The sequence below is a fragment of the Gobius niger genome (genome assembly GCF_951799975.1).
Source record: "Gobius niger genome assembly, chromosome: 21".
In the NCBI taxonomy this organism is placed as follows: Eukaryota; Metazoa; Chordata; class Actinopteri; order Gobiiformes; family Gobiidae; genus Gobius; species Gobius niger.
In genome coordinates, this window is record NC_136872.1 from 24,226,287 (window position 1) to 24,251,914 (window position 25,628).

A 25,628-nucleotide genomic window follows, 5' to 3' on the forward strand; every position below is an offset into this window, starting at 1 on the left:
TCGTGTATATTTATACTGTATTGGCAGATGTCCGGTCTGGCGCCAATGCTGGATTACTCGTTTATTATATTTAAGTATATTTATCGTGTATATTTATACTGTATTGGCAGATGTCCGGTCTGGCGCCGATGCTCGACTACTCGTTTATTGTATTTAAGTATATTTATCGTGTATATTTGTACTGTATTGGCAGATGTCCGGTCTGGCGCCGATGCTCGATTACTCGTTTATTATATTTAAGTATATTTATCGTATATATTTATACTTTATTCGCAGATGTCCGGTCTGGCGCCGATGCTCGACTACTCCGAGATGGACCGCTATCGCTCGTCCATCGCCAACTTCTACAAAACCAACGTGAACATGAACATGAACAACTTCCCTCAGGCCAAACTCGCCGCGCGCCTCGCCGCCGCCGCGCCCATCTTCCCGCCGCGGCTGGGCGCCATGGCGACGGGGCCCTGGGGTTGCCACGACAACATGAACATGAACCCGGCGGCCGTGTTCTGGGGCACGCGGCCGAAGCCCAACCCGCACCACGCCCCGCCGGGTCACATGGCCTCGGCCGCGCACCAGAACGCTTCAGGAAACAGCCAATCAGGACGCGGCGACAAGAGCGCGCTTCCTGGTTCGCAGGCGCATCATCACATGGCGCCGAGCAACGGGAACTTCCTGCCCAACTACGGGGCGGACTGTTTGAACAAGCAGGGACACGCCCACTCGGACATGATGGGCCTATCGGAGGGCAACGGGGGCGGGGTCATGGGCGGGAGCTTCCTGGGCTCGCTGGGCATCCCTCCCGGGGTCATCGTCATGGCGATGGGGTCGGGCGACGCCGGGAGCGCGTTCCAGATGACGGGCGGCGGCGGCCAGCGCTCGCTCACGGACTGTCAGCAGAACTCCTCGCCCTGCCCCTCCTCCTCCTCGCCGTCGTCAGGGGCGACGGGGGCCGGGTCCTCGGGGGCGGCGGCGGGCGGGGCGGGGGGCGGGGCCTCCTCGGCCGCGGCGGCCAAGAGGAAGAGGAAGCGGTGCGGCGTGTGCGCCCCCTGCAGGCGGCTCATCAACTGCGGCGTCTGCTCCTCGTGTCGGAACAGGAAGACGGGTCATCAGATCTGCAAGTTCAGGAAGTGCGAGGAGCTGAAGAAGAAGCCGGGCAGCGGCGGCGGCTCGCTGGAGGTGAGAGCGACACGTACGGCTACTCAGAGCGCCCCCTGTGGACGCACACGCACACACAGTCACTCAGAGCGCCCCCTGTGGACACACACAGTCACTCAGAGCGCCCCCTGTGGACACACACGCACACACAGTCACTCAGAGCGCCCCCTGTGGACACACACACACGCTTTAGCCCCTGGTTCAGCCCCTCTTTAGTCCCTGGTTCAGCCCCTCTTTAGTCCCTGGTTCAGCCCCTCTTTAGTCCCTGGTTCAGCCCCTCTTTAGTCCCTGGTTCAGCCCCTCTTTAGCCCCTCTTTAGTCCTGGTTCAGCCCCTCTTTAGCCCCTCTTTAGCCCCTGGTTCAGCCCCTCTTTAGCCCCTCTTTAGTCCCCGGTTCAGCCCCTCTTTAGCCCCTCTTTAGCCCCTGGTTCAGCCCCTCTTTAGCCCCTCTTTAGTCCCCGGTTCAGCCCCTCTTTAGCCCCTCTTTAGTCCCTGGTTCAGCCCCTCTTTAGTCCCCGGTTTAGCCCCTCTTTAGTCCCCGGTTTAGCCCCTCTTTAGTCCCCGGTTTAGCCCCTCTTTAGCCCCTTTTTAGCCCCTGGTTCAGCCCCTCTTTAGCCCCTGGTTCAGCCCCTCTTTAGCCCCTGGTTCAGCCCCTCTTTAGCCCCTTTTTAGCCCCTGGTTCAGCCCCTCTTTAGCCCCTGGTTCAGCCCCTGGTTCAGCCCCTCTTTAGTCCCCGGTTTAGCCCCATTTTAGCCCCTGGTTCAGCCCCTCTTTAGCCCCTTTTTAGCCCCTGGTTCAGCCCCTCTTTAGCCCCTGGTTCAGCCCATCGTTAGTCGCTCTTTAGTCCCTGGTTCAGCCCCTCTTTAGCCCCTGGTTCAGCCCCTGGTTCAGCCCCTCTTTAGTCCCCGGTTTAGCCCCTCTTTAGCCCCTGGTTCAGCCCCTCTTTAGCCCCTCTTTAGCCCCTGGTTCAGCCCCTGGTTCAGCCCCTCTTTAGTCCCCGGTTTAGCCCCTCTTTAGCCCCTGGTTCAGCCCCTCTTTAGCCCCTCTTTAGCCCCTGGTTCAGCCCATCGTTAGTCGCTCTTTAGCCCCTGGTTCAGCTTCGTCATTGATAATTTTTGGCTTTGGGATCATGGAGGAGCCGCGTGTGAATCCATCCGCGCTAACCCGGCGATACCACAGCTTTACGCGCCAGAACGACTTTCCTTCCTCTCCCGTGAAGCGTGAGACTGAGAGAGAGAGAGAGAGGGAGGGGGGAGGGGGAGTGAGGAGGGTGGGGAGGAGGGTGGGGGGGAGAGGGGGGGGGAGTATCGAGCGAGTCGGCCGTTTGCCTGGAGCACAGCGCGCACCGCGGGGGAAACACGGCGGAGGCCAGACCTGCTGCTGCGGGAGATCAGCCAGACACTCATTCACAAAACGCGGCCCACAGAGGGAGGGGGGAGGAGGGGGAGGAGGGGGGAGGATAAACCACTCACACATGAAACCGCAGGAAAACTGGAGGCACATTTTACTCTCCTGGTTTCTTCCTATTTCAGCCCTGGTTTAGGTAGTTTGGGGAAATTCGTTTTCACAGCAGTGAAGGAAACAAACAGCTCTACAAAACTACAAAAAATATTTTCCCTCTTTCTCCCCCATTTTTTACGCCCAATTTTCTCAGATTCCCCCCCTGGTTTAGTCCTGGTTTAGTCCCTCTTTAGTCCCAGTTCAGTCCCTCTTTAGTCCCTCTCTAGTCCCTCTTTAGTCCCTGGTTAAGCCCCTGGTTTAGTCCCGGTTCAGCCCCTCTTTAGTCCCTCTTTAGTCCCTGGTTCAGCACCTGGTTCAGTCCCTGATTTAGTCCCGGTTCAGCCCCTCTTTAGCCCCTGGTTCAGCCCCTCTTTAGCCCCTGGTTTAGTCCCGGTTCAGTCCCTCTTTAGCCCCTGGTTCAGTCCATCTTTAGCCCCTGGTTCAGTCCCTCTTTAGCCCCTGGTTTAGCCCCTCTTTAGTCCCTGGTTCAGTCCCTCTTTAGCCCCTGGTTCAGTCCCTCTTTAGCCCCTGGTTTAGTCCATCTTTAGCCCCTCTTTAGTCCCGGTTCAGTCCCTCTTTAGCCCCTGGTTCAGTCCCTCTTTAGCCCCTGGTTTAGTCCATCTTTAGCCCCTCTTTAGTCCCTGGTTCAGTCCCTCTTTAACCCCTGGTTTAGTCCCTGGTTCAGCCCCTCTTTAGCCCCTGGTTCAGTCCATCTTTAGCCCCTGGTTCAGTCCATCTTTAGCCCCTCTTTAGTCCCTGGTTCAGCCCCTCTTTAGCCCCTGGTTCAGCCCCTCTTTAGCCCCTGGTTCAGTCCATCTTTAGCCCCTCTTTAGTCCCGGTTCAGCCCCTCTTTAGCCCCTGGTTCAGTCCATCTTTAGCCCCTGGTTCAGTCCATCTTTAGCCCCTCTTTAGTCCCTGGTTCAGCCCCTCTTTAGCCCCTGGTTCAGCCCCTCTTTAGTCCCTGGTTCAGCCCCTCTTTAGTCCCGGTTTAGCCCCTCTTTAGCCCCTGGTTCAGTCCATCTTTAGCCCCTCTTTAGCCCCTGGTTCAGTCCATCTTTAGCCCCTCTTTAGCCCCTGGTTTAGTCCCTGGTTCAGCCCCTCTTTAGTCCCTGGTTCAGTCCATCTTTAGCCCCTCTTTAGCCCCTGGTTTAGTCCCGGTTCAGCCCCTCTTTAGCCCCTGGTTCAGCCCCTCTTTAGCCCCTGGTTCAGTCCATCTTTAGCCCCTGGTTCAGTCCATCTTTAGCCCCTGGTTCAGTCCATCTTTAGCCCCTCTTTAGCCCCTGGTTCAGTCCATCTTTAGCCCCTCTTTAGCCCCTGGTTTAGTCCCGGTTCAGTCCCTCTTTAGCCCCTGGTTCAGTCCATCTTTAGTCCCTGGTTCAGCCCGTCTTTAGTCCCTGGTTCAGTCCCTCTTTAGTCCTGGTTTAGTCCCTGGTTCAGTCCCACTTTAGTCCCTGGTTCAGCCCCTCTTTAGCCCCTGGTTCAGTCCCTCTTTAGTCCTTGGTTCAGCCCCTCTTTAGTCCTTGGTTCAGTCCCTCTTTAGTCCTGGTTTAGTCCCTGGTTCAGCCCCTCTTTAGTCCCTGGTTCAGTCCATCTTTAGCCCCTCTTTAGCCCCTGGTTTAGTCCCGGTTCAGCCCCTCTTTAGCCCCTGGTTCAGCCCCTCTTTAGCCCCTGGTTCAGTCCATCTTTAGCCCCTGGTTCAGTCCATCTTTAGCCCCTGGTTCAGTCCATCTTTAGCCCCTCTTTAGCCCCTGGTTCAGTCCATCTTTAGCCCCTGGTTTAGTCCCGGTTCAGCCCCTCTTTAGCCCCTGGTTCAGTCCCTCTTTAGTCCTTGGTTCAGCCCCTCTTTAGTCCTTGGTTCAGTCCCTCTTTAGTCCTGGTTTAGTCCCTGGTTCAGTCCCACTTTAGTCCCTGGTTCAGCCCCTCTTTAGTCCTTGGTTCAGCCCCTCTTTAGTCCTTGGTTCAGCCCCTCTTTAGTCCTTGGTTCAGTCCCTCTTTAGCCCCTGGTTTAGTCCCGGTTCAGTCCCTCTTTAGCCCCTGGTTCAGCCCCTCTTTAGTCCTTGGTTCAGCCCCTCTTTAGTCCTTGGTTCAGCCCCTCTTTAGTCCCTGGTTCAGCCCCTGGTTCAGGTCCTCTTTAGCCCCTCTTTAGTCCCTGGTTCAGCCCCTCTTTAGACCCGGTTCAGCCCCTGGTTCAGCCCCTCTTTAGACCCGGTTCAGCCCCTGGTTCAGCCCCTCTTTAGTCCCTGGTTCAGCCCCTCTTTAGCCCCTCTTTAGTCCCTGGTTTAGCCCCTGGTTCAGTCCCTCTCTAGTCCCTCTTTAGTCCCTCTGTAGACCCGGTTTAGTCCCTGGTTCAGCCCCTGGTTCAGCCCCTCTTTAGCCCCTCTTTAGACCCGGTTTAGTCCCTGGTTCAGCCCCTCTTTAGCCCCTGGTTCAGCCCCTCTTTAGCCCCTCTTTAGACCCGGTTTAGTCCCTGGTTCAGCCCCACTTTAGCCCCTGGTTCAGCCCCTCTTTAGCCCCTCTGTAGACCCGGTTCAGCCCCTCTTTAGTCCCGGTTCAGTCCCTCTTTAGCCCCTGGTTTAGCCCCTCTTTAGCCCCAGGTTTAGACCCGGTTTAGTCCCTGGTTCAGCCCCTCTTTAGTCCCTGGTTCAGTCCCTCTTTAGCCCCTGGTTTAGCCCCTCTTTAGCCCCAGGTTTAGACCCGGTTCAGTCCCTCTTTAGCCCCTGGTTCAGTCCCTCTTTAGCCCCTGGTTCAGCCCCTCTTTAGCCCCTGGTTTAGCCCCTCTTTAGTCCCTCTGTAGACCCGGTTTAGTCCCTGGTTCAGCCCCTGGTTCAGCCCCTCTTTAGTCCCCGGTTCAGCCCCTCTTTAGCCCCTCTGTAGACCCGGTTTAGCTCCTGCTCCGCGGAGGACTCCCTCGGTTCCTAATCCGTGGGAATCCCGCTCTCGCTCTTGTCTGTGTCTTAATGAATCTCTCCCTCCTTCCCCTCGATCCGTCTCCCTCGTCTCGGGGCGGCGGTGGCAGTTATCGCCGCGGCGCCAATTACTCGCCGTTTAGGCCGATTAGAGCCGCTAATTCGTGTCGGCGCCGGCGTCTCGTTGCCGTTAGCGACGCAGATGGATGGCGGCGCTCCCGGAGGTCGACCGCGGCTGTCGATGAAATATTGATCAGCGATAAGTCTCCGCCGGGGCCAGCGGGGCCGGCGGGGCCAGCGGGGCTGCCGGTCCAGCGGACACGGGGATTAACCGGAGGAGGGGCTAAAACAGGACTAAAACATGGGGGATAAACCGGGGATAAACCACGGGGATAAACCGGGGCTAAAGGAGGGGCTAAAGCAGGGCTAAAACACGGGGGATAAACCGGGGATAAAGGAGGGGCTAAACCACAGAGGAAACCAGGGCTAAAGCAGGACTAAACCAGGGCTAAAGGAGGGGCTAAAGCAGGACTAAACCAGGGCTAAAGGAGGGGCTAAAGCAGGACTAAACCAGGGCTAAAGGAGGGGCTAAAGCAGGACTAAACCAGGGCTAAAGGAAGGGCTAAAACAGGACTAAAACATACGGGATAAACCGGGGATAAACCACGGGGATAAACCGGGGCTAAAGGAGGGGCTAAAGCAGGACAAAAACATGGGGGATAAACCAGGGCTAAAGCAGGACTAAACCAGGGCTAAAGGAGGACTAAACCAGGGCTAAAACACGGGGGATAAACCGGGGATAAAAGAGGGGCACAGAGGAAACCAGGACTAAAGGAGGGGCTAAAGCAGGACTAAACCCGGACTAAACCAGGACTAAAGGAGGGGCTAAAGCAGGACTAAACCAGAACTAAACCAGGACTAAAGGAGGGGCTAAAACAGGACTAAAACATGGGGGATAAACCGGGGATAAAACATGGGGGAAACCAGGGCTAAAGCAGGACTAAACCAGGACTAAAACACAGAGGAAACCAGGGCTAAAACACGGGGAAACCGGGGCTAAAGCAGGACTAAACCAGGGCTAAACCAGGACTAAAACACGGGGGATAAACCAGGGCTAAAACACAGAGGAAACCAGGGCTAAAGAAGGACTAAACCGGGGCTAAAACATGGGGGCTAAACCAGGGCTAAAACACGGGGAAAACCAGGGCTAAACCAGGACTGAACCAGGGGCTAAACCAGGGCTAAAGAAGGACTAAACCAGGGCTAAAGAAGGACTAAACCAGGGGCTAAACCAGGGCTAAAGAAGGACTAAACCAGGGCTAAAACACAGAGGAAACCAGGGCTAAAGAAGGACTGAACCAGGGGCTAAACCAGGGCTAAAGAAGGACTAAACCAGGGCTAAAGAAGGACTAAACCAGGGCTAAAGAAGGACTGAACCAGGGGCTAAACCAGGGCTAAAGAAGGACTAAACCAGGGCTAAAACACAGAGGAAACCAGGGCTAAAGAAGGACTAAACCAGGGCTAAAGAAGGACTGAACCAGGGGCTAAACCAGGGCTAAAGAAGGACTAAACCAGGGCTAAAACACAGAGGAAACCAGGGCTAAAGAAGGACTGAACCAGGGGCTAAACCAGGGCTAAAGAAGGACTAAACCAGGGCTAAAACACAGAGGAAACCAGGGCTAAAGAAGGACTGAACCAGGGGCTAAACCAGGACTGAACCAGGGGCTAAACCAGGGCTAAAGCAGGACTAAACCAGGACTAAACCAGGACTAAAGGAGGGGCTAAAGCAGGGCTAAACCAGGACTAAACCAGGACTAAAGGAGGGGCTAAAGGAGGGGCTAAAGCAGGACTAAAGGAGGGGCTAAAACAGGACTAAACCGGGGCTAAAGGAGGGGCTAAAGGAGGGGCTAAAGCAGGACTAAACCGGGGCTAAAGGAGGGGCTAAAGGAGGGGCTAAAGGAGGGGCTAAACCAGGACTAAAGCAGGACTAAACCAGGGCTAAAGAAGGACTAAACCAGGGCTAAAACACAGAGGAAACCAGGGCTAAAGGAGGGGCTAAAGCAGGACTAAAGGAGGGGCTAAAGGAGGGGCTAAAGCAGGACTAAAGGAGGGGCTAAACCAGGACTAAAGCAGGACTAAACCAGGGCTAAAGCAGGACTAAACCAGGACTAAAGGAAGGGCTAAAGCAGGACTAAACCAGGACTAAAGGAAGGGCTAAAGCAGGACTAAACCAGGACTAAAGGAAGGGCTAAAGCAGGACTAAACCAGGACTAAAGGAAGGGCTAAAGCAGGACTAAACCAGGACTAAAGGAAGGGCTAAAGCAGGACTAAACCAGGGCTAAAGGAGGGGCTAAAGCAGGACTAAACCAGGGCTAAAGCAGGACTAAGCGAGGACTAAACCAGGACTAAACCAGGACTAAACCAGGACTAAACCAGGACTGAACCAGGCCTGAACCGGGCCTAAACCAGGACTAAACCAGGCCTAAACCAGGTCCGTATGGGCTCTGTGTGCAGCTGCAGTGTGAGTGGATCTGTTGCCGCCTCTTGCCTCATCCTCACCGTCGTTTGAAGTCGACCTCAAACTCCCAAACACGGCATTGTTTTTCCGTCAGCGGCTCCGCCTTCAGCTCCGAATGTCAGAGCAGGAGAATAAAAATCCACCGCGCTTCACCGGCAGGTTTATTTCTGCTTTAGGGATCAGGGAGTCCGGGTGAAGGACATGATCATTATTCACCGATTTCATTAAGAAAAGAATGAGGAGCATTGCTTTTTTTAAAACAAATGTAAACGGTCTCATCATATAAAACACTTATCGGCCCAAGAGTAAAACATGAATAAACATAAAACGATCAGACAAATATGTTCGATCAGTTATTCGTTAACAGCATTTCATAAAGTAAAACATTGGACAATATCCTTTTATTCCTTTACGGGGCCTAAAAGCTGCTTTTCCACATGCAGGTGCGTGTCGGCCGAGTGGCTCAGTCACAAAGGCCGGGGCCAAACCGGTCTGACCGGGTATAGGTTTAGGACCGACCTCGGACCCGTGTCTGATGTGACGTGAACACAGAGTGGACAGTCCTCACTATTAACACGCAGGTCATAGGATTTAATATTTCACATCATACGGCTGTTCTAAAGGGGATTTTAATATTTAGCCGCTGATGTTAGCATAGTATTAGCATGTTGCTTACCTTCATAGTTCGTCTTGTAGCTGCTTCTTTCCTCTAGTATTAGCTTTGGCACCTCTGATTGATTCAATGACCCCACAGAAGGCAGCTAAACCAGGGCTAAAACACGGGGGAAACCGGGGCTAAAACAGGACTAAACCAGGGCTAAAATACGGGGGACACTGGGGCTAAAGCAGGACTAAACTAGGTCTAAAATAAGGGGGAAACAGGGGCTAAAACAGGACTAAACCAGGGCTAAAATACGGGAGAAACCGGGGCTAAAGCAGGACTAAACCAGGGCTAAAACACAGGGGAAACAGGGGCTAAAACAGGACTAAAACAGGGGCTAAAACAGGACTAAACCAGGGCTAAAACACGGGGGAAACCAGGGCTAAAGCAGGACTAAACCAGGGCTAAAACACGGGGGACACCGGGGCTAAAGCAGGACTAAACCAGGGCTAAAACACGGGGGAAACCGGGGCTAAAGCAGGACTAAACCAGGGCTAAAACACGTGGGAAACCAGGGCTAAAGCAGGACTAAACCAGGGCTAAAACACGTGGGAAACCAGGGCTAAAGCAGGACTAAACCAGGGCTAAAACACAGGGGAAACCGGGGCTAAAGCAGGACTAAACCAGGGCTAAAACACGTGGGAAACCAGGGCTAAAGCAGGACTAAACCAGGGCTAAAACACAGGGGAAACCAGGGCTAAAGCAGGACTAAACCAGGGCTAAAACACAGGGGAAACCAGGGCTAAAGCAGGACTAAACCAGGGCTAAAACACGGGGGAAACCGGGACTAAAACACAGGGGAAACCGGGGCTAAAGCAGGACTAAACCAGGGCTAAAACACGGGGGAAACCGGGGCTAAAACACAGGGGACACCGGGGCTAAAACACGGGGGAAACCGGGACTAAAACACGGGGGAAACCGGGGCTAAAACACGGGGGAAACCGGGGCTAAAACACGGGGGAAACCGGGGCTAAAACACCGGGGAAACCGGGACTAAAACACGGGGGAAACCGGGGCTAAAACACGTGGGAAACCGGGGCTAAAGCAGGACTAAACCAGGGCTAAAACACGGGGGACACCGGGACTAAAACACAGGGGAAACCGAGGGCTAAAGGAGGGCTAAACCAGGGCTAAAGGAGGCCTAAACCAGGCCTAAACCAGGGCTAAAGGAGGGCTAAACTAGGGCTAAAGGAGGCCTAAACCAGGCCTAAACCCGGGCTAAAACACGGGGGAAACCGGGACTAAAACACGGGGGAAACCGGGACTAAAACACGGGGGAAACCGGGACTAAAACACGGGGGAAACCAGGGCTAAAACACGGGGGAAACCAGGGCTAAAACACGGGGGAAACCGGGGCTAAAGCAGGACTAAACCAGGGCTAAAACACGGGGGACACCGGGACTAAAACACAGGGGAAACCGAGGGCTAAAGGAGGGCTAAACCAGGGCTAAAGGAGGCCTAAACCAGGCCTAAACCAGGGCTAAAGGAGGGCTAAACTAGGGCTAAAGGAGGCCTAAACCAGGCCTAAACCCGGGCTAAAACACGGGGGAAACCGGGACTAAAACACGGGGGAAACCGGGACTAAAACACGGGGGAAACCGGGACTAAAACACGGGGGAAACCAGGGCTAAAACACGGGGGAAACCAGGGCTAAAACACGGGGGAAACCGGGGCTAAAGCAGGACTAAACCAGGGCTAAAACAAGGGGGAAACCGGGGCTAAAACACGGGGGAAACCGGGGCTAAAACACGGGGGAAACCGGCACTAAAACAGGACTAGACCAGGGCTAAAACACGGGGGAAACTTCAGCAAAAAATGTGACAATAATGCATCAAAAAAGTGTCAAAAGTGCCATTAAAAAGTGACAAAAACACATAAAGGAAATCAAAAGTGATGACAACGGCAAAGGGGAGAGACTGCACTTGGTTTTGGCGGGTGGTAAGAGCTTAAAACATAAATGACCTGTTCCCTGCTCTGCTCCACAGCGCCCCCCGTCTGTCCCGGCCGGTGAGGCGTTCCGCTGGTTTTTCTAACCCTGGGAGCAAAAACCTGCAGAGACACGACGGACTGACGACGGGACTCGCTCTGTGCGACACCGCCGCCGAAGCCGCCCTCGCCGCCGCGGGAGAGGACTCAAAAAAACTCAAAAAGACTCCCGACTCGGATCTGTACAAACCAGGAAGTGTCACTGAGGGACCGGGACGTGACCTCATCAGAAAGGGACGACCACTTCACCATATCACTGTTAGTCTCCTGTCTACCTCCTGGACCGAAGGGACCGTGTGGGGATTCTGCTTCTGAACTCCGACACTGTGGGATTTACGCTTTGGAGAATCTGACCGCTCGCATGGACAGGGCTGAGCAGCTTTCACCTCGTTCTGGAGATACTGGCTGTGTCCGAATGTCCCGCTCGCTCCAAACGCCTCAGTTACTCGATTGTGCCGGATTATAGTGGCCTCTGTAGTGCTCAGCTGGTCTCTAAGGATAAAGTGTCAGTGTTTAAGTGAAAGTATTCAGAATATAGTACTGTGATTGGCCAAAATACATGTCCAGGTATTCAGTAACGGAGCACAGCTTTATCCTCTTAACTCCCGCCTGAACCGAGAGCATTTCCTCCAGTTCAGCTTTACCCAAGTCCTGTAGGCCAGTGTAGCGCCTCATTTGAAAGCTAAGATCTACAAAACTAAAATGATCTTTTTCCTCACGTCATCAGATTTTTTTTCATCACTTTTTTTGTTGGGCAGTCGTCTCATTTTCGTCAAATTTTCGTGACTTTTTTGTCACTTTTTCGTCAAATTATTCACATTTTTTTGTCAGATTCTTGTCACTTTTTCGTCCATTTATTCTCAATTCTTCGTGAAATTTTTCTCACTTTTTCACATTTTCATCCTTGTTTTTGTCTCAGTTTTGTCGCTATTTTCACACCTTTTTTTTTGTCAAATTCTGATCACTTTTAGTCCATTTTTTAATCACTTTTTTGTCATTTTTTCGTCCATTTTTTCCTCAATTCTTCATGAATTTTTTCTCATTTTTGTCAATTTATTGTCCATTTTTCATCAATTTTTTCTCACTTTTTTCACATTTCCATCATTGTTTTCGTCTCAGTTTTGTTGCTATTTTCACAGCTTCTTTTTTTGTCAAATTCGTATCACTTTTTGTCACTTTTTTGTCACTTTTTCGTCCATTTTTTCACATTTTCATCCTTGTTTTCGTCTCGGTTTTCGTCTCTATTTTCACAGCTTTTTTCCAGAAGCTTTTGGATTGGGGTAAAGCTGGAGAAAATGTGCTCGGTTCAGGTGGGAGTTAAGGGGTTAAAGTGTTCTCCCCAACACTTTTCTCCGCCCACTTTGCCACAAATCCATCCGGCTCTCATGGGCGAGCTGAGTTACTTTCAGTAACTGCAGTTCTCTGAATGTTCCCGGTCTAAATGACTCTCAGGCTTATTCTCAGTAAGACACAAATAACGTCAGGTTTCAGTGAGTTTTAAATCAGCGGTTCCCAAACTGTGGGTCAGGGCCATAGACTAAAAAATATTGTCTTCTGCTCACTCCGCCCCGTTTACCATAATGACCGCGGTCGTGGGGAAAGTCATGGCGGATTTACAGACTCCTCCTCCCCAACTCTGATGAAGCATGTTCCTAAAAAGGGCATAAGGGGCGGGATCTTCACTGTAGACTCGGCTCTTGCGTGACGTGTAGCTCGCGCTGCTCCAATGCTAACAGTCCGACCCTCATTAAGTACGAGATTTCAAAAATTCATATTACGAAAACCAGCCTGGTTTCATACAGTATATTGTGATTAACCCAGCGTTATCTCAGGAGGAAGATCTAGCCTAGTCTGGAGTTGAAAAAATGTAAACCAGGCGTTAAAGTTGTTTTTAAGGCGTCTAAACTCCAATGCTTTTCAATGGAGGCCTAGTGGCGATATGGAGGTACTACAGCAATGGCGGCCTCCAGTGTCGTGGTCATAAAGCAGAGCAGCTTTACAGGGCCCAGAGGTGAGAGGAAGTGACCATTTTATAAACCCTCAGTCTGACAGCGGCTTAGTGGTTCTCACACTGAGGGCCAGGGCCCAAATCGAGGTCCTTATCTTCACTACTGCACAGTGGAACTGATTTGACTGTAAATGGGTAAGTTCTTCTTTGATCAGCTTTTTGAGATGCAGTACCTACAGTAGTACTTCATAGTACCGGTACTTCATAGTGGAGGCTGTTTAGTGGACTTTTGCTTAGGGCCCCAGAAAGGTGAACAACGGCCCTGCACCAGCACAGCTTTGCCACGATTTCACCCAAATCCACAGATTCATTTAAACAGTGACGAGGTCTCACTTTATTTACCTTGATACATTGTAATTAACTTAAAGAGGGGGTGTTCTGCTTTTTTCAGTCACATAGCACCAGTCTATATAACACTACAATGATGACAAACCTTCTGTTGGTCTGTAAATGCAGTAAATTAGAATAACTGCCTTGTATAAATGTCTCTCTCAAAATGGCTGTAGTGAATGTCTTGAAATAGGCCTCTGTCTCTTTAAGAACCTCTGAGCCTTTCCGACACGCCCCCTCCACACGCTGTCTGTGGCATCAGTGGGGAGGGGGTTCTGCTGAGGAGCAGTGGTTGGTTACTCGGCTCGGAGGCGTCTCCAGGAGGTGGGGGCGTTCCTAGGAGGACTGAGGCAAACCTATCCCTAAAATGGCCGCCATCAGTTTTTACAGATTACTCAAAAATACGTGAATGTGCCAAGGCAACACTTCAGGCATGTTTTTAATGAGGGAATGACAAAATAACATGATGTAAAGCTTGAAAAAGTCCATTTTGCATAATACCCCCCTTTAATTTAGCACAATGTAATGAGCTCTGTAACGATGTGTAATAACCTGTACCTGTGGGTTAGACACACGATGGAATAACTTGTTTTTGTAGGAACATAATGTAATCGGACACGAGACCCTCAGGGTTTGGGCTTAAGGTTTGGATCCAGGATTTGTTCCGATGCTAAAGCCCAAAAAATGACACTTTTTAAAAAAAAATGTAAAGGGGAGCACAACAGAAGTTCATATATCCAGACAGAAACACTCACATATTTATTTATTTATTTGGTTACAACATAACGCGTTAGAGCGTTTACCATCAGGGCGGCCGCTCAGACTTGGTGTTTATCAGGTGCACGTGTGAACCAATCATCACACAGAACACGCATGTTTAACCAAGAAAACATTTTAAACTAAAATCATCATCAGTCCATAGTGTTGAAAGTCTGAATCCAAAACATCTCTTTGGTACAGCTTAAGGTTATGTTTTATAACAGGATGTACCTACAAACTACAAATACAAGTAGAAGTAGTAGAAAACATTTATTGTCCCCGTGGGGAAATTCATTTTTATTACAAGTTATTACAGATCTTACAGAACTTGTTTTACTACACTTAGATGTATCAAGGGTAGTGTTAACTTAAGTGTTACCAGAGACGAAAATAAGACACAAATATATAAGTATATAATTCCATGAAACAGGAAAATGGCCAAAGCGTGAGGCTCTAAAGGCTCCACAGGTTAAAGAGCTTAATGTGTTATTATTCCCACATCAGCCTTTTCTTGATCTAAATCTGATTTGAAAAAACACTAGACCAGGGGGAGGTAAGTTTTCCAAACAGAGGGACGATTTTCTTTATAGTAAACAGACCGAGGGCCCAAAGTAAACACAACACTGGAAAAATGACTGAATTAAAGTTCTTCTATGTTGAATTTGAGTCGGTTTGAACTAAGATACAAATACAAACAAGAATAAAACCCACTTGAAATCAGACAAATCATTGTTTTCCACTTGAAATGACAGAACATTACCTGTAGTGAGAGAATAACGACTAGAGGGTTTTATCTCGTCTAAGACCAGACCAAATCTACTCAAACCTTAGATTTAATCTGTTCATTCAAGTGGATTTAAGTCATTTCTTCCTTAAAGCGATTATTCTTTCTCCAGTGCTCAGGGAAGTCCATCATATCTGACCTCACTGGGTGCTTTGACAGTATTTCTACCTTTCTTTCTCACATTTAACTCAAATAATGTGAAAAGTTCTCTCTGATTTGTGTGATAATGTTTCTCAAAATCATCTTGAGGGCCAGAGGATCTATGACCGACCCGACCCGACCAGCACCTCTTTACACAAGGCTTTGTTTCCCGGGACATCTGGACACAGCCGAGAAACGCTTTAAGTCAACGTGTTCTTCACTCCAGCAGCGAGAGGCACGTTTCTTTCATACTTAAGTCATAAAAAAGTGAGTTCTCCTGACGAGTGTGGGCAGATCTCCTTCAGCCCCTCCCACACTGGTCCTGGATCTCCTCACGTGGTTTTTGGTCCGGAGTTCAGAAGCAGACGAGCGGAAAGTCCACCGTGCTGTCGGACCCACGGAACATTCCCAACGCTTTCATCCACAGACGAGAAGAAGCATTATTTATTTTTATTTTTGGATCTTTCTTACGACCGTCAGACTGTAAGCGAAACCACGTTCTCTCCGTTTGTTCTCGTTTGATTTCACTTTTTTTATTACGGACTCGTTCTGGAAAAACTACCTAAATGTCCCGCATCACTGAATTATTATTATTATTATCATTAAAAACTGCAGTAAAACATCTTCACGGCTGTTTGGGTGAGAAATGCACACATTTACTTTGTTCTTTGTTTATTTGTTTATTTACAGATGGTTCTCGGGTCAATCTCAATCGAAATGAGGAAGTAAAACTGCCAATGGGACAGTTTTATCACCCCTTTGGTAAAGAAATGAGTCTGAAATAAAGAGTCGAGTCAGAAAGAGTTTAACCCCTTAACTCCCGCCTGAACCGAGAGCATTTTCTCCAGTTTGGCTTTACCCCAATCCAAAAGCTTGTGGAAAGAGCAACAAAACTGAGACGAAAACAATGATGGAAATGTGACAAAAAAGTGACGAAAAATTGATGAAAAAGTGGCAAAAATGTCACAAAAATGTCACAAGAAATTGACAAAAAATGGACAAAAAAATGATAAAAGTTTGACAAAAATGTGACAAAAAATGACAAAAAAATGACACAAATTTGATTAAAAAATGACAAAAAAAATGACAAGAAATGTGACAAAAATGTGATAAAAATTGGACGAAAAAAACGACAAAAAATTGACAAAAAATTGACAAAAAATTACAAAAATTGGATCAAAAATTGACGAAAAAATTACAAAAAATTGACAGATTACAAAAAAAAATGACCACAAAAATTACAAAAAATGTGATAAAAAAAATTGACCAAAAAATGACAAAAAATGTGATAAAAATGTGACGAAAAAAAATGACAAAAATTTGACATAAAAAATTACAAAAAATTACAAAAATGTGATAAAAAATTGACCAAAAATTGACCAAAAAATGACGAGTTGCAAAAATGAGTCGAATACCAAACAAAACTAGAAATGCAATGGCTGCGCCATTGCGATTGACTGCGGAATTGCGGGAAGCGAATGCAGAAATTGCATAAACTCTTCAAATTCCATAAATTGCTTAATTTGCATAATCTAATTTGCATAAACTGGTAAAATGCATAAAGTGGTAAAATGCATGAATGGGATAATTTGCATAAATTATGTAAATTGCATAAACTCTTTAAAATTCATAAATCCTAAATGGCATAAACTCTTAAGTTGCATAAACTGGTTAAATCTCATAAAGTGGTTAATTTGCATAAATTATTAATATTGCATAAACTTTTATATTCCATAAACTGGTCAAACTGTTGAAATGGCCTCAGCGCTTGATTGGCAGAAGCACAAATGGCTGAAAGTCCTGGAGTCTCCCCATTGGCTGGATTCGCACATACACACCAATGCAAAAATTTCAAACTCTCGTATAAAAAAACTGGAAAACTGCAGAAGCCCAATTTTTTCTCAAAACCCACAAGTTGCAGAAGCTGAACATGCACAAAGTGCAGAAATTGCAGAAAATGCAGAAAAAAGTGCAGAAAAGCATGGATTTGCGGCAGCCCCATTATAAGTCAATGGGAAAAATCTCCGACATTTTGGCCGATTGCGGAAAAACCGTAAGTTGTAGAAGTCCCAAAAGTAACAGCACCTTCTCCTCAACATGCGGAACGTTTTGATGCATAACTTGCATAAATTGCACAAAGCATGAAGGTGCTGAAAGCTGGAGAAAATCGGGAAAAAGATGGAAGAGGAATAATAATAAAGAACATGAAAACCAATAATTGACTGCGGAAGAATTCCGCAGTCAATTAAAAATGATGAAAAAAAAATCTGAGGACGGTAGGAAAAAGATGCTCTCGGTTCAGGCGGGAGTTAAGAGGTTAATAATTTGGAGTAAATGCCCAAGTAAAGCTTGGCTCAAACTCAAATGTAATTCATGCTTTGTTTTGTGCAGTGAACTGTCCTGATCACACGTTTAACCTCTTACATTTGAAAGCTAAGACCCACAAAACTGATCTTTTTCCTCGCGTTGTTGCTGTGGCACCTTCACCATCACTTTAACGACAAAAGGGCAGAAAAAAAACTCTTTCCACGTTTTTCTCATTTTGTCATGTGTTTTTTTTCGTATTTACCCCAAAATGTTCAATCTTTTTTCCCCATTTTTTCCTCCCATTTTCCCCCAAATATTCTCACTTATTTCCCCACATTTTTACCTGTTTTTTATATATATTTTTATTTTAAACTTCTCTTTTTTTCACATTTTGACGACCAACAGCATCCAAACTTGAACATAAAGATTCATATTTCTTTTCGGTTCCTGCTTTCGATGCTTGACTTGGCCTTGACCTCTGGAGCAGCGTCTCTGTCTTCATCTCTGTCTTCATCTTCGTCCTCCTCCTCCTCCTCCGTGGAGAGTCGAGTGTGGCTGCGAGCGCCGCTTCCATAACGGGCCGTAAGTGTAAAATGGTGGCGTCATTTATTATCCATGTGCAGCAGCGGCGGCGGCGGCGGCGGCGGCGGAGCAGGATACAATAGAGAGAGAGAGAGAGAGAGGATGAGGATGCTGCGTTTCCCCTGGCGACGGAGCGCACTGTTGCCTGGTAACAGATAACAATGGGCCGAGGAGGAGGCGGGGCCCCCGAGCATAAAGGAAAACATCATCATCACCGCCGAGAGGAGAGAAGAGGGAGAGAGGAGGGGGAGGAGGAGGAGGAGGAGGAGGAGGAGGAGGAGGAGGAGGGAGCGAGGAAGAAGAGGAGGCTGTGTCTCTGAGCACGACGGCTCGGTCTCGGGTTTGACTCCCGCCAGTGTCTCAGCCTCCGGTTCAGCTCACACAGGGTTTATCTGGACACCAGCCGTAACATGTGCATTTTCTCCAACTCAGCTTTACCCAAATCTAAAAGGTTCACACCAATAGGCCTCATTTGAAAGCTAAGACCGACTAAAGTAACTTTCAGTCAGTTCTTATTGCTGTTTTTCCCCCTGTTTTTCTAATGTCATATTGAGGTTTTTACCCAAAGTGAGTGTAATAGTCGGGGAGGCCGGGGCTCTTTGTCACGTTGCTCTAACAGCCTCACTAGAGGGCGCTGTCTGCTGGTGCTGATGTATAATATATGTACTGGTTTCTTCTTCTCTTCCAATAATCATTTCCTCATTTAAGACCTGAGGACAGACACAAACTTTAGGGTCTGAGAGTTTTCCTTTAGTTAGAGCCTTAAACAAAAGAGTCTGATCTGAAACACAGACGTTAGCTTTGGTTTGAGCTTTAGAGCTAACATGCTAACATGCTAACATGCTAAAGCCGCTTGTTTAAAGCTGACACTGTTGGTAAAGTGGACACTCGGGGTTATTTATCACATGGAGGATAGATAACTTTTTTTTCTTTTGTGTCTATTTTGTTTTTCTGATTTTTTTTAGAGGCCGTAGGGAGAGCGGGTGTGGTTGTAAAACTTTTTGCTTCAGTTCCAGTAACTGGACCTCGTGAGCTGGTGTTCCTGTGTTACAACCGACTCCACTGCCAGGGCAGGTTGTAACAGTGAGACAAAAGAAATGAGAAAAGAGGCGGCGTCATGGCGGAGGTTTATTTAAATAAAAGAACAATGTCTCTCTCTGACCCGTCATATACTTAACCTCAGGAGGAGTCAGTCCATGACACAGGTCTGTCTGAGTCAAACAGTGAACACGTCCTCCTGAACCTCAGGGAAACTGTGTGACCTGCACTGATGATCACCTGACCCCGGTCTCTCAGCTTCTGCCGGAGCCCAGGGGCCGGAGCCCGGGGGCCGGAGCCCGGGGGCCGGAGCCCGGGGGCCGGAGCCCGGGGGCCGGAGCCCGGGGGCCGGAGCCCGGGGGCCGGAGCCCGGGGGCCGGAGCCCGGGGGCCGGAGCGTAGGCCCATAGTGAAGGGCCTATCAGAATTAAGGAGAAAAAAAAGGTGATTTGTTGATTTTCATGTCAGTGACTTCACTTTGCGGCCCGACTGACCGTATGTGATGATTGAGCTCCTATGTGAGCACCTGGAGAAGCCCCGCCCACCTGGCCCAGAGGGAAGCCTGTAGGAGTAGCAGAGTGAGGGGTTTATAGGATTTAGGGTTAGGGTTACAGGTTAGCGTTAGGGTTTGCGCTGAGGGGAGTGGGGGGCTACAATTCTGTTTAAGCCCCAGGCCCTGCGGGTACATTAAGGCGGGCCTGGTGTTCGGTTAAAAACTATTTCTCCCATTATGATTGAAGAAAGAGAGCGAGGTTTTCTTTAAGTCAAGGGTTAAAGCTTTCATTTAAAGCAGGTCTGGCTCTTTTCTGTTGAGGAGCAGAAAACGTGAGAGTAAACACTGCAAAAAGTGGATTCTAAGCAAGTAAAAATGTCTTACTTTAAGAAATTAGTTCTTTTTTCCCTAAAAAGTAATAATGTTTTGTGTAGCAAAGTTTTAATGAGAAAAAAAAAATGTTTTAGGAAATAATAAAATCTAGCCATTTCTTGTTCAGATAAATTTGCTAAAAAAACATGTTCATTTTTCTTGTAACAAGAAAGAAAAACTTTAGACAAAGAAAAAGATCTAAACAACTCTTAATGTAAGAACTGATTCTCACAGAGAGAAAATACATTCCATTCTTTAAAGTGGGCGGCTCGGTGGCACAGCGGTTAGAGCCTCAGCTTCACAGCTCGAAGGTCCCGGGTTCGATTCCCACCAGGACGGGGCCTTTCTGTGTGGAGCATGTTCTCCCCATGTCTGCCACTAAAAACATGTACAATAGGTGAATCCAGCCATCTGGCTCCACATCATGGAGACGGTATTTATTAAGAACATTTTGCTCAAAAATGTGTGTCATTTAGAACATTTTGCTTAAATCAAGCAACATTTAAGTAAAATATCCCACAATTTTTCACTAAATAAGAATGTTTTCCTTAAATGATTCCATTTACTGAGGACATTTTGCTTAATTCTAGTTATTTATTTGCTTAAATTTAGTGTTTCTTTCTTGTTTTATGACAAGAAATATATTCTGGAAATAAGAATTCTTAGCAAGAAAAAAACGCTGACCCCATTGGCAGAATTTTTTCCTTGAAACAAAACAAAACGTCTTATTTTAAGATGTTTTCCCTTGTTTTTAGGAGGGCACTTTTTGCAGACAAACAGCCCCGGTCTCCCCTATATGTCAGCTTTACTGTGAGAGATTTTAAGATGAAGAACTGTTCCTGTAGTCGGGCCTTGACCCTCTGACAAAGCTCTGGGCCGTCCCGTAATCCTGCGGTACTTGGATTATTACAGAGTATATGTAGTAGTATTTGTATTGTCTCTGTGTCACGTAAAGGACACATGTTTTTGGTATAAACATGTAAATAAATCCTCCTTTTCCCTCCTCTGGTTAAACCTTCTGCAGGACTTTATTTATACGGTTCGCTCTCATGGGCCGTAGAACCGCTGCTGCAGGGCCGGATTCCGCCCCGGGGCCAGACGTTGCTCCGTTGCCCTTTTATCTGAAGAATGATGTGACAGACTCTGCGCTTCCTCCCCCCTCCCCCTCCTCCTCCTCCTCCTCCTCCTCCTCCTCCTCCTCTCCCGCCTCGTCACACCGGGAGCCTCTTAACAGCCGTTTAATGTTCGCCTGATGGTGTTAATTATCGCAGTGTCGCGGTCTCGCGCCTCCCACGAGACTCATTATCCTGGCACGAGCCGCTGCGAGGCGAAACGGAGCGAGACGAGGAGGGACACGCGCGGCGCTCTGGCCCCCCCTGCCGGAGGAACGGGAGAACCGCCGCTCACACAAACAGAAACCCGAGTCAAAGCCTGCACTACCCCAATCCAAAAGCTTCTGAAAAAAAGGTGTGAAAATAGCAACTGAGACGAAAACAATGATGGAAATGTGACAAAAAAGTGACATAAAATTGATAAAAAAATTGACGAAAAAAATACAAAAAAATTACGAAAAAAATGACAAAAATATGACAAAATGTGACAAAAAAATGACAAAAATGTGATTAAAAATTGACGAAAAAATCACCCAAAAAATGAGAAAAATGTGACAAAAAATAAATTAAAAATGTGATAAAAAATTGAAAACAAATGACAAAAAATGTATATAAATTTGACAAAAAAAATACAAAAATATGACAAAAAATGACAAACAATTGATAAAAAATTGACCAAAAAAATGACAAAAAATTTATATAAATTTGACAAAAAAATACAAAAATGTGACATAAAGTTGACAAAAAATTGATAAAAAATGGATGAAAAAATGACCCAAAAAATGAGAAAAATGTGACAAAAAAATTAGAAAAATGTGACAAAAAATGACAAAAATGTGACAAAAAAATGATTAAAAATTGACGAAAAAATGACCAAAAAAATGAGAAAAATGTGACCAAAAAAAATACAAAAATGTGATAAAAAAGAAAAATGAGTTGAATACCCAACAAAAAGATGATGAAAAAAAAAATGTGATGACGTGAGGATAAAGATCCTCTCGGTTCAGGCGGGAGTTAAGAGGTTATTTGAGCAGCTGATGACCTGACAAAAACAAATAACAGGTGACGCCCGAAAGGAGTCGGCAGAAGCAAACGGCTTCAAACTGGGATTATTTCCTCAGTGAGACGTGCAACATTTAACATTGTGTAGGTGCATAAAGTGATATAAAGTGATATAAAGTGATATAAAGTGATACAAAGTGATATAAAGTGATATAAAGTGATATAAAGTGATATAAAGTGATATAAAGTGATATAAAGTGATACAGTGATAGTGGATCTCAGCTTGGACAGACCACATTGTGCAATAGAGCAGATCTGTCCTGAGTTATTCGGTCTTTATCGTTCATAAGTCTGGCGGCTGTGGGAAAAACCCTGTTCTTGTGGCGGATCTATGGGTCTGTGTGGACCGTGTCCTCCTGCCTGAGGGGAGGGGGGTGAATAGTCCGTGTCCAGGGTGAGAAGGGTCAGCTGTGATCCGGGTCCTGGAGGTGAACAGGTCCTGGAGAGATGGAGCTCACAGCCAGTCACCTTCTCAGCAGCAGCACAATGATAAGTACATCCAGCACCATTTTGTTTACAGCTACATAAGTTTATATACATATACAACAACAGTATAATTATAATGAGTGTGCTTAGCCCTTCAGAAAACACAAAGAAGAATTCATGTATTTACCATAATTTCATTTAATTTTATGCTTTTTTCTCTTCTCTCTTATTTAAACGCTCTTTTAAAACTTTCAAGGCCTTAAATTTCCCGCAGAAAACCCAGATCTGCTTCATCGTGTCCAGTTTTGTGCTCAGACTGTATTTGTTTATCCGCCGCGCGCTCCTGTGGCGTCACGTGACCACCAGAGGGCACCAAACACAAAGGAACCTCGGCAAAAACGACAAACCGCGGCGTTTTCCGGTGAGTAAACGACGTGAATCTCCGTGAGCGCGTGAGCACGTGTGAACACTGACGTTTGTGTTGAATGTTTCTGTTTTAATCCGCCGTTTCAGCCGTTTGTTCTTCGCGTCACGTTCACACCCGCGTGGTTTGAAAACGCTGACGTGACGTGCTTACGTTATCGTTGCGTTGGTGGTATAGTGGTTAGCATAGCTGCCTTCCAAGCAGTTGACCCGGGTTCGATTCCCGGCCAACGCAGGACAACACTTTTATTTTCTTTTATCTCTAGACTTTTAATAAATCTGTCTTTTCTGTTTAACCCCTTAACTCCCGCCTGAACCGAGCACATTTTCTCCAGTTTGGCTTTACCCCAATCCAAAAGCTTCTGGAAAAAAGGTGAGAAAATAGCAACAAAACTAAGACGAAAACAATGATGGAAATGTGACAAAAAAGTGCAGAAAAATTGATGAAAAAATTTGCTGAAAAATTGATGACATTGTTTTTTAAATGTGACAAAAAAAATTCAAAAATGTGATAAAAAAATTACAAAAAATGGACAAAAAAAATGACCAAAATGTCACAAAAAAATGACAAAATTTTGATAAAAAATTGATGACATTTTTTTTTTAAATGTGACAAAAATTGACAAAAAAATGACCAAAATGTAACAAAAAATGACAAAAATTTGATAAAAAAATTAATGAAAAAATTTGATGAAAAATTGATGATATTGTTTTTTTTAAATGTGACGAAAATTGACAAAAAAATGACCAAAATGTGACAAAAATTTTTACAAAAATGTGATAAAAATGTGACAAAAAAATACAAAAAATGACCAAAATGTAACAATAAATGACCAAAAAGTGACGAAAAATTGATGAAAAAATTTGATAAAAATTGATGACATTGTTTTTTAAAATGTGACAAAAATGGACAAAAAAATGAACAAAATGTGACAAAAAAAATTCAAAAATGTGATAAAAAAATAAAAAAAAATGGACAAAAAAAATACAAAAAATGAAAAAAAATTGATAAAAAATTGATGACATTGTTTTTTTAAATGTGACAAAAATGGACAAAAAAATGACTAAAATGTGCCAAAAAAAACAAACAAAAAATGGACAAAAAAATGTGACAAAAAAGTTACAAAAATGAGTTGAATACCCAACAAAAAAATGATGGAAAAAAAATCTGATGACGTGAGGAAAAAGATCATCTCTCAGTTCAGGCGGGAGTTAAGAGGTTAAAGTGGAGACGATGAAACAAAACGTTTAGTTCTTTTACATTTTCAGGTTTTGGGCCAGTTTGATACTGACATAAAAACCTTCTCCTGGGGAAAAGTGCAGATATATGAGCCCAAATATCTACTTAGTGAGAGTAAAGAAGTATTTGGAGAAATGAGTCACTGTTTGAGAATAAAGTGTGAGAAATAAAACATGAAATGATTTGTGACAAAAAAGTGAGAAAAAATTGACGAAAAATTTAGAAAAAATGGACGAAAAATGTACAAAAAATGGACAAAAATTGACAAAAATTTGACAAATAAGTGAGAAAAAATGGACGGAAAATTAAGAAAAAATGGACGAAAAATGAAGAAAAAATTAACAAAAAAATGACAAAAAATGGACAAAAAATTGATAAGAATTAGACAAAACTAATCGAAAAATTTGACAAAAAATGACAAAAAGGCACGAAAATTTGACAAAAATGAGATGACTGCCCAACAAAAATAGTGAAAAGATCAATTTACTTTTGTAGATCTTAGCTTTCAAATGAGGTGTTACACTGGCCTACAGGATTTGGGTAAAGCTGAACTGGAGAAAATGCTCTCGGTTCAGGCGGGAGTTAAGAGGTTAAACCTTTAAAGCTATAATGTCACATTCACTGGTTTATTCTCTTCTCTAGACAAACCTCTGCTGTCCCTCATGGCCCACCTCCTCCACCCCAGGCCCAAAACCCCCCATGACACAGAGTCTGATGAAGAAACTGCCTCGATGAGCGACGGTGAGAAACCTGAGCTCTGCAGTTTCTCACGGAGAGGCCGAGGTACGAATAACCGCACATGAAAACCGCACTGAGCGAGAAGACAGGCCGCTTATTTTAGTCCAACCCTGCACTTTCAAATAACAACCTGAACTCACCGGTGCTTCTTTCAGACCCTGCACTGGTCGATACGACAGTTAATCTCCATCAGCACCAACCAGTTCCTCTCAGACCTTTCCAGCAGCTCCTCATGAAGCTTTCAACATTCAGGCTGTTTAACCCCTTAACTCCCACCTGAACCGAGCACATTTTCTCCAGTTTGGCTTTACCCCAATCCAAAAGCTTCTGGAAAAAGGTGAGAAAGTAGCAACAAAACTGAGACAAAAACAATGATGGAAATGTGACAAAAAAGTGACGAAAAATTGATGAAAAGTGGCAAAAATGTCACAAAAAAATGACAAAAAAATGACAAAAAAATGACAAAAAAAATGACAAAAAAATGACAAAAAATGACAAAAATATGATAAAAATGTGACAAAAAAAAATGACAAAAAAATGACAAAAAAATGACAAAAATTTGATAAAAATTTGACAAAAAATGACAAAAAAATGACAAAAAAATGACAAAAAAATTACAAAAATGTGAAAAAAAAAGATAAAAAACGACAAAAAAATGACAAAAAAATGACACAAAAATGACAAAAAAACCACCAAAAAAATGACACAAAAATGACAAAAATGTGACAAAAAAATGACAAAAATGTGACAAAAATGTGACAAAAAAAACGATACAAAAATGACAAAAAATGACAAAAAAATGACAAAAAAATGACAAAAATGAGCTGAATACCCAACAAAAAAATGATGGAAAACATCTGCTGACGTGAGGACAAAGATCCTCTCGGTTCAGGCGGGAGTTAAGAGGTTAAGCTGAATTGCTCCGCCTCCTTTCCTTCTTTATTAGTTTGTCGTGTTCCTTAAATCCGCTGCTGGGATCCTCGCCTGTGATTGGTGGGTTGTATCAGAGTCCTGAATGCTGATTGGTTCCTTTGCCCTGATCGTGTTTGTTCCTTTGTGTCTGTAAAGACTTTTTCTGCACTTTTGATT

At 45.9% G+C, this 25,628-nt stretch overlaps 2 protein-coding genes across 2 annotated transcripts in view; both read left to right on the forward strand.

Moving 5' to 3' along the window:
- Nucleotides 1-279: 279 nt before the first annotated feature.
- On the forward strand, nt 280-11,059 carry LOC306981155 (uncharacterized protein). The gene is made up of 2 exons (XM_079580709.1): nt 280-1,176; nt 10,725-11,059. Exons 1-2 carry the CDS (start codon nt 295-297, stop codon nt 10,770-10,772), a joined length of 930 nt encoding a protein of 309 aa, XP_079436835.1. The 5' UTR covers nt 280-294; the 3' UTR covers nt 10,773-11,059.
- Nucleotides 11,060-14,256: 3,197 nt separating this feature from the next.
- The window catches only part of LOC306981047 (uncharacterized protein), a gene marked incomplete at both ends in the record, with an annotated part of 176,471 nt that continues 165,099 nt past the window's right edge, over nt 14,257-25,628 (forward strand). The window contains 2 exons of the mRNA XM_079580595.1: nt 14,257-14,267; nt 18,647-18,651. Of these exons, the coding sequence (XP_079436721.1) occupies nt 14,257-14,267; nt 18,647-18,651 (16 nt within the window). The remainder of the gene's footprint in view (nt 14,268-18,646; nt 18,652-25,628) is intronic.

What these genes read in the sequence shown, in the direction of transcription:
- LOC306981155 (XM_079580709.1), top strand. Translation starts at nt 295, where the DNA reads ATGCTCGACTACTCCGAGATGGACCGCTATCGCTCGTCCATCGCCAAC. An exon ending in GCGGCGGCGGCTCGCTGGAG is followed by an intron (nt 1,177 to 10,724) that starts GTGAGAGCGACA and finishes TCTGCTCCACAG; the next exon opens with CGCCCCCCGTCTGTCCCGGC.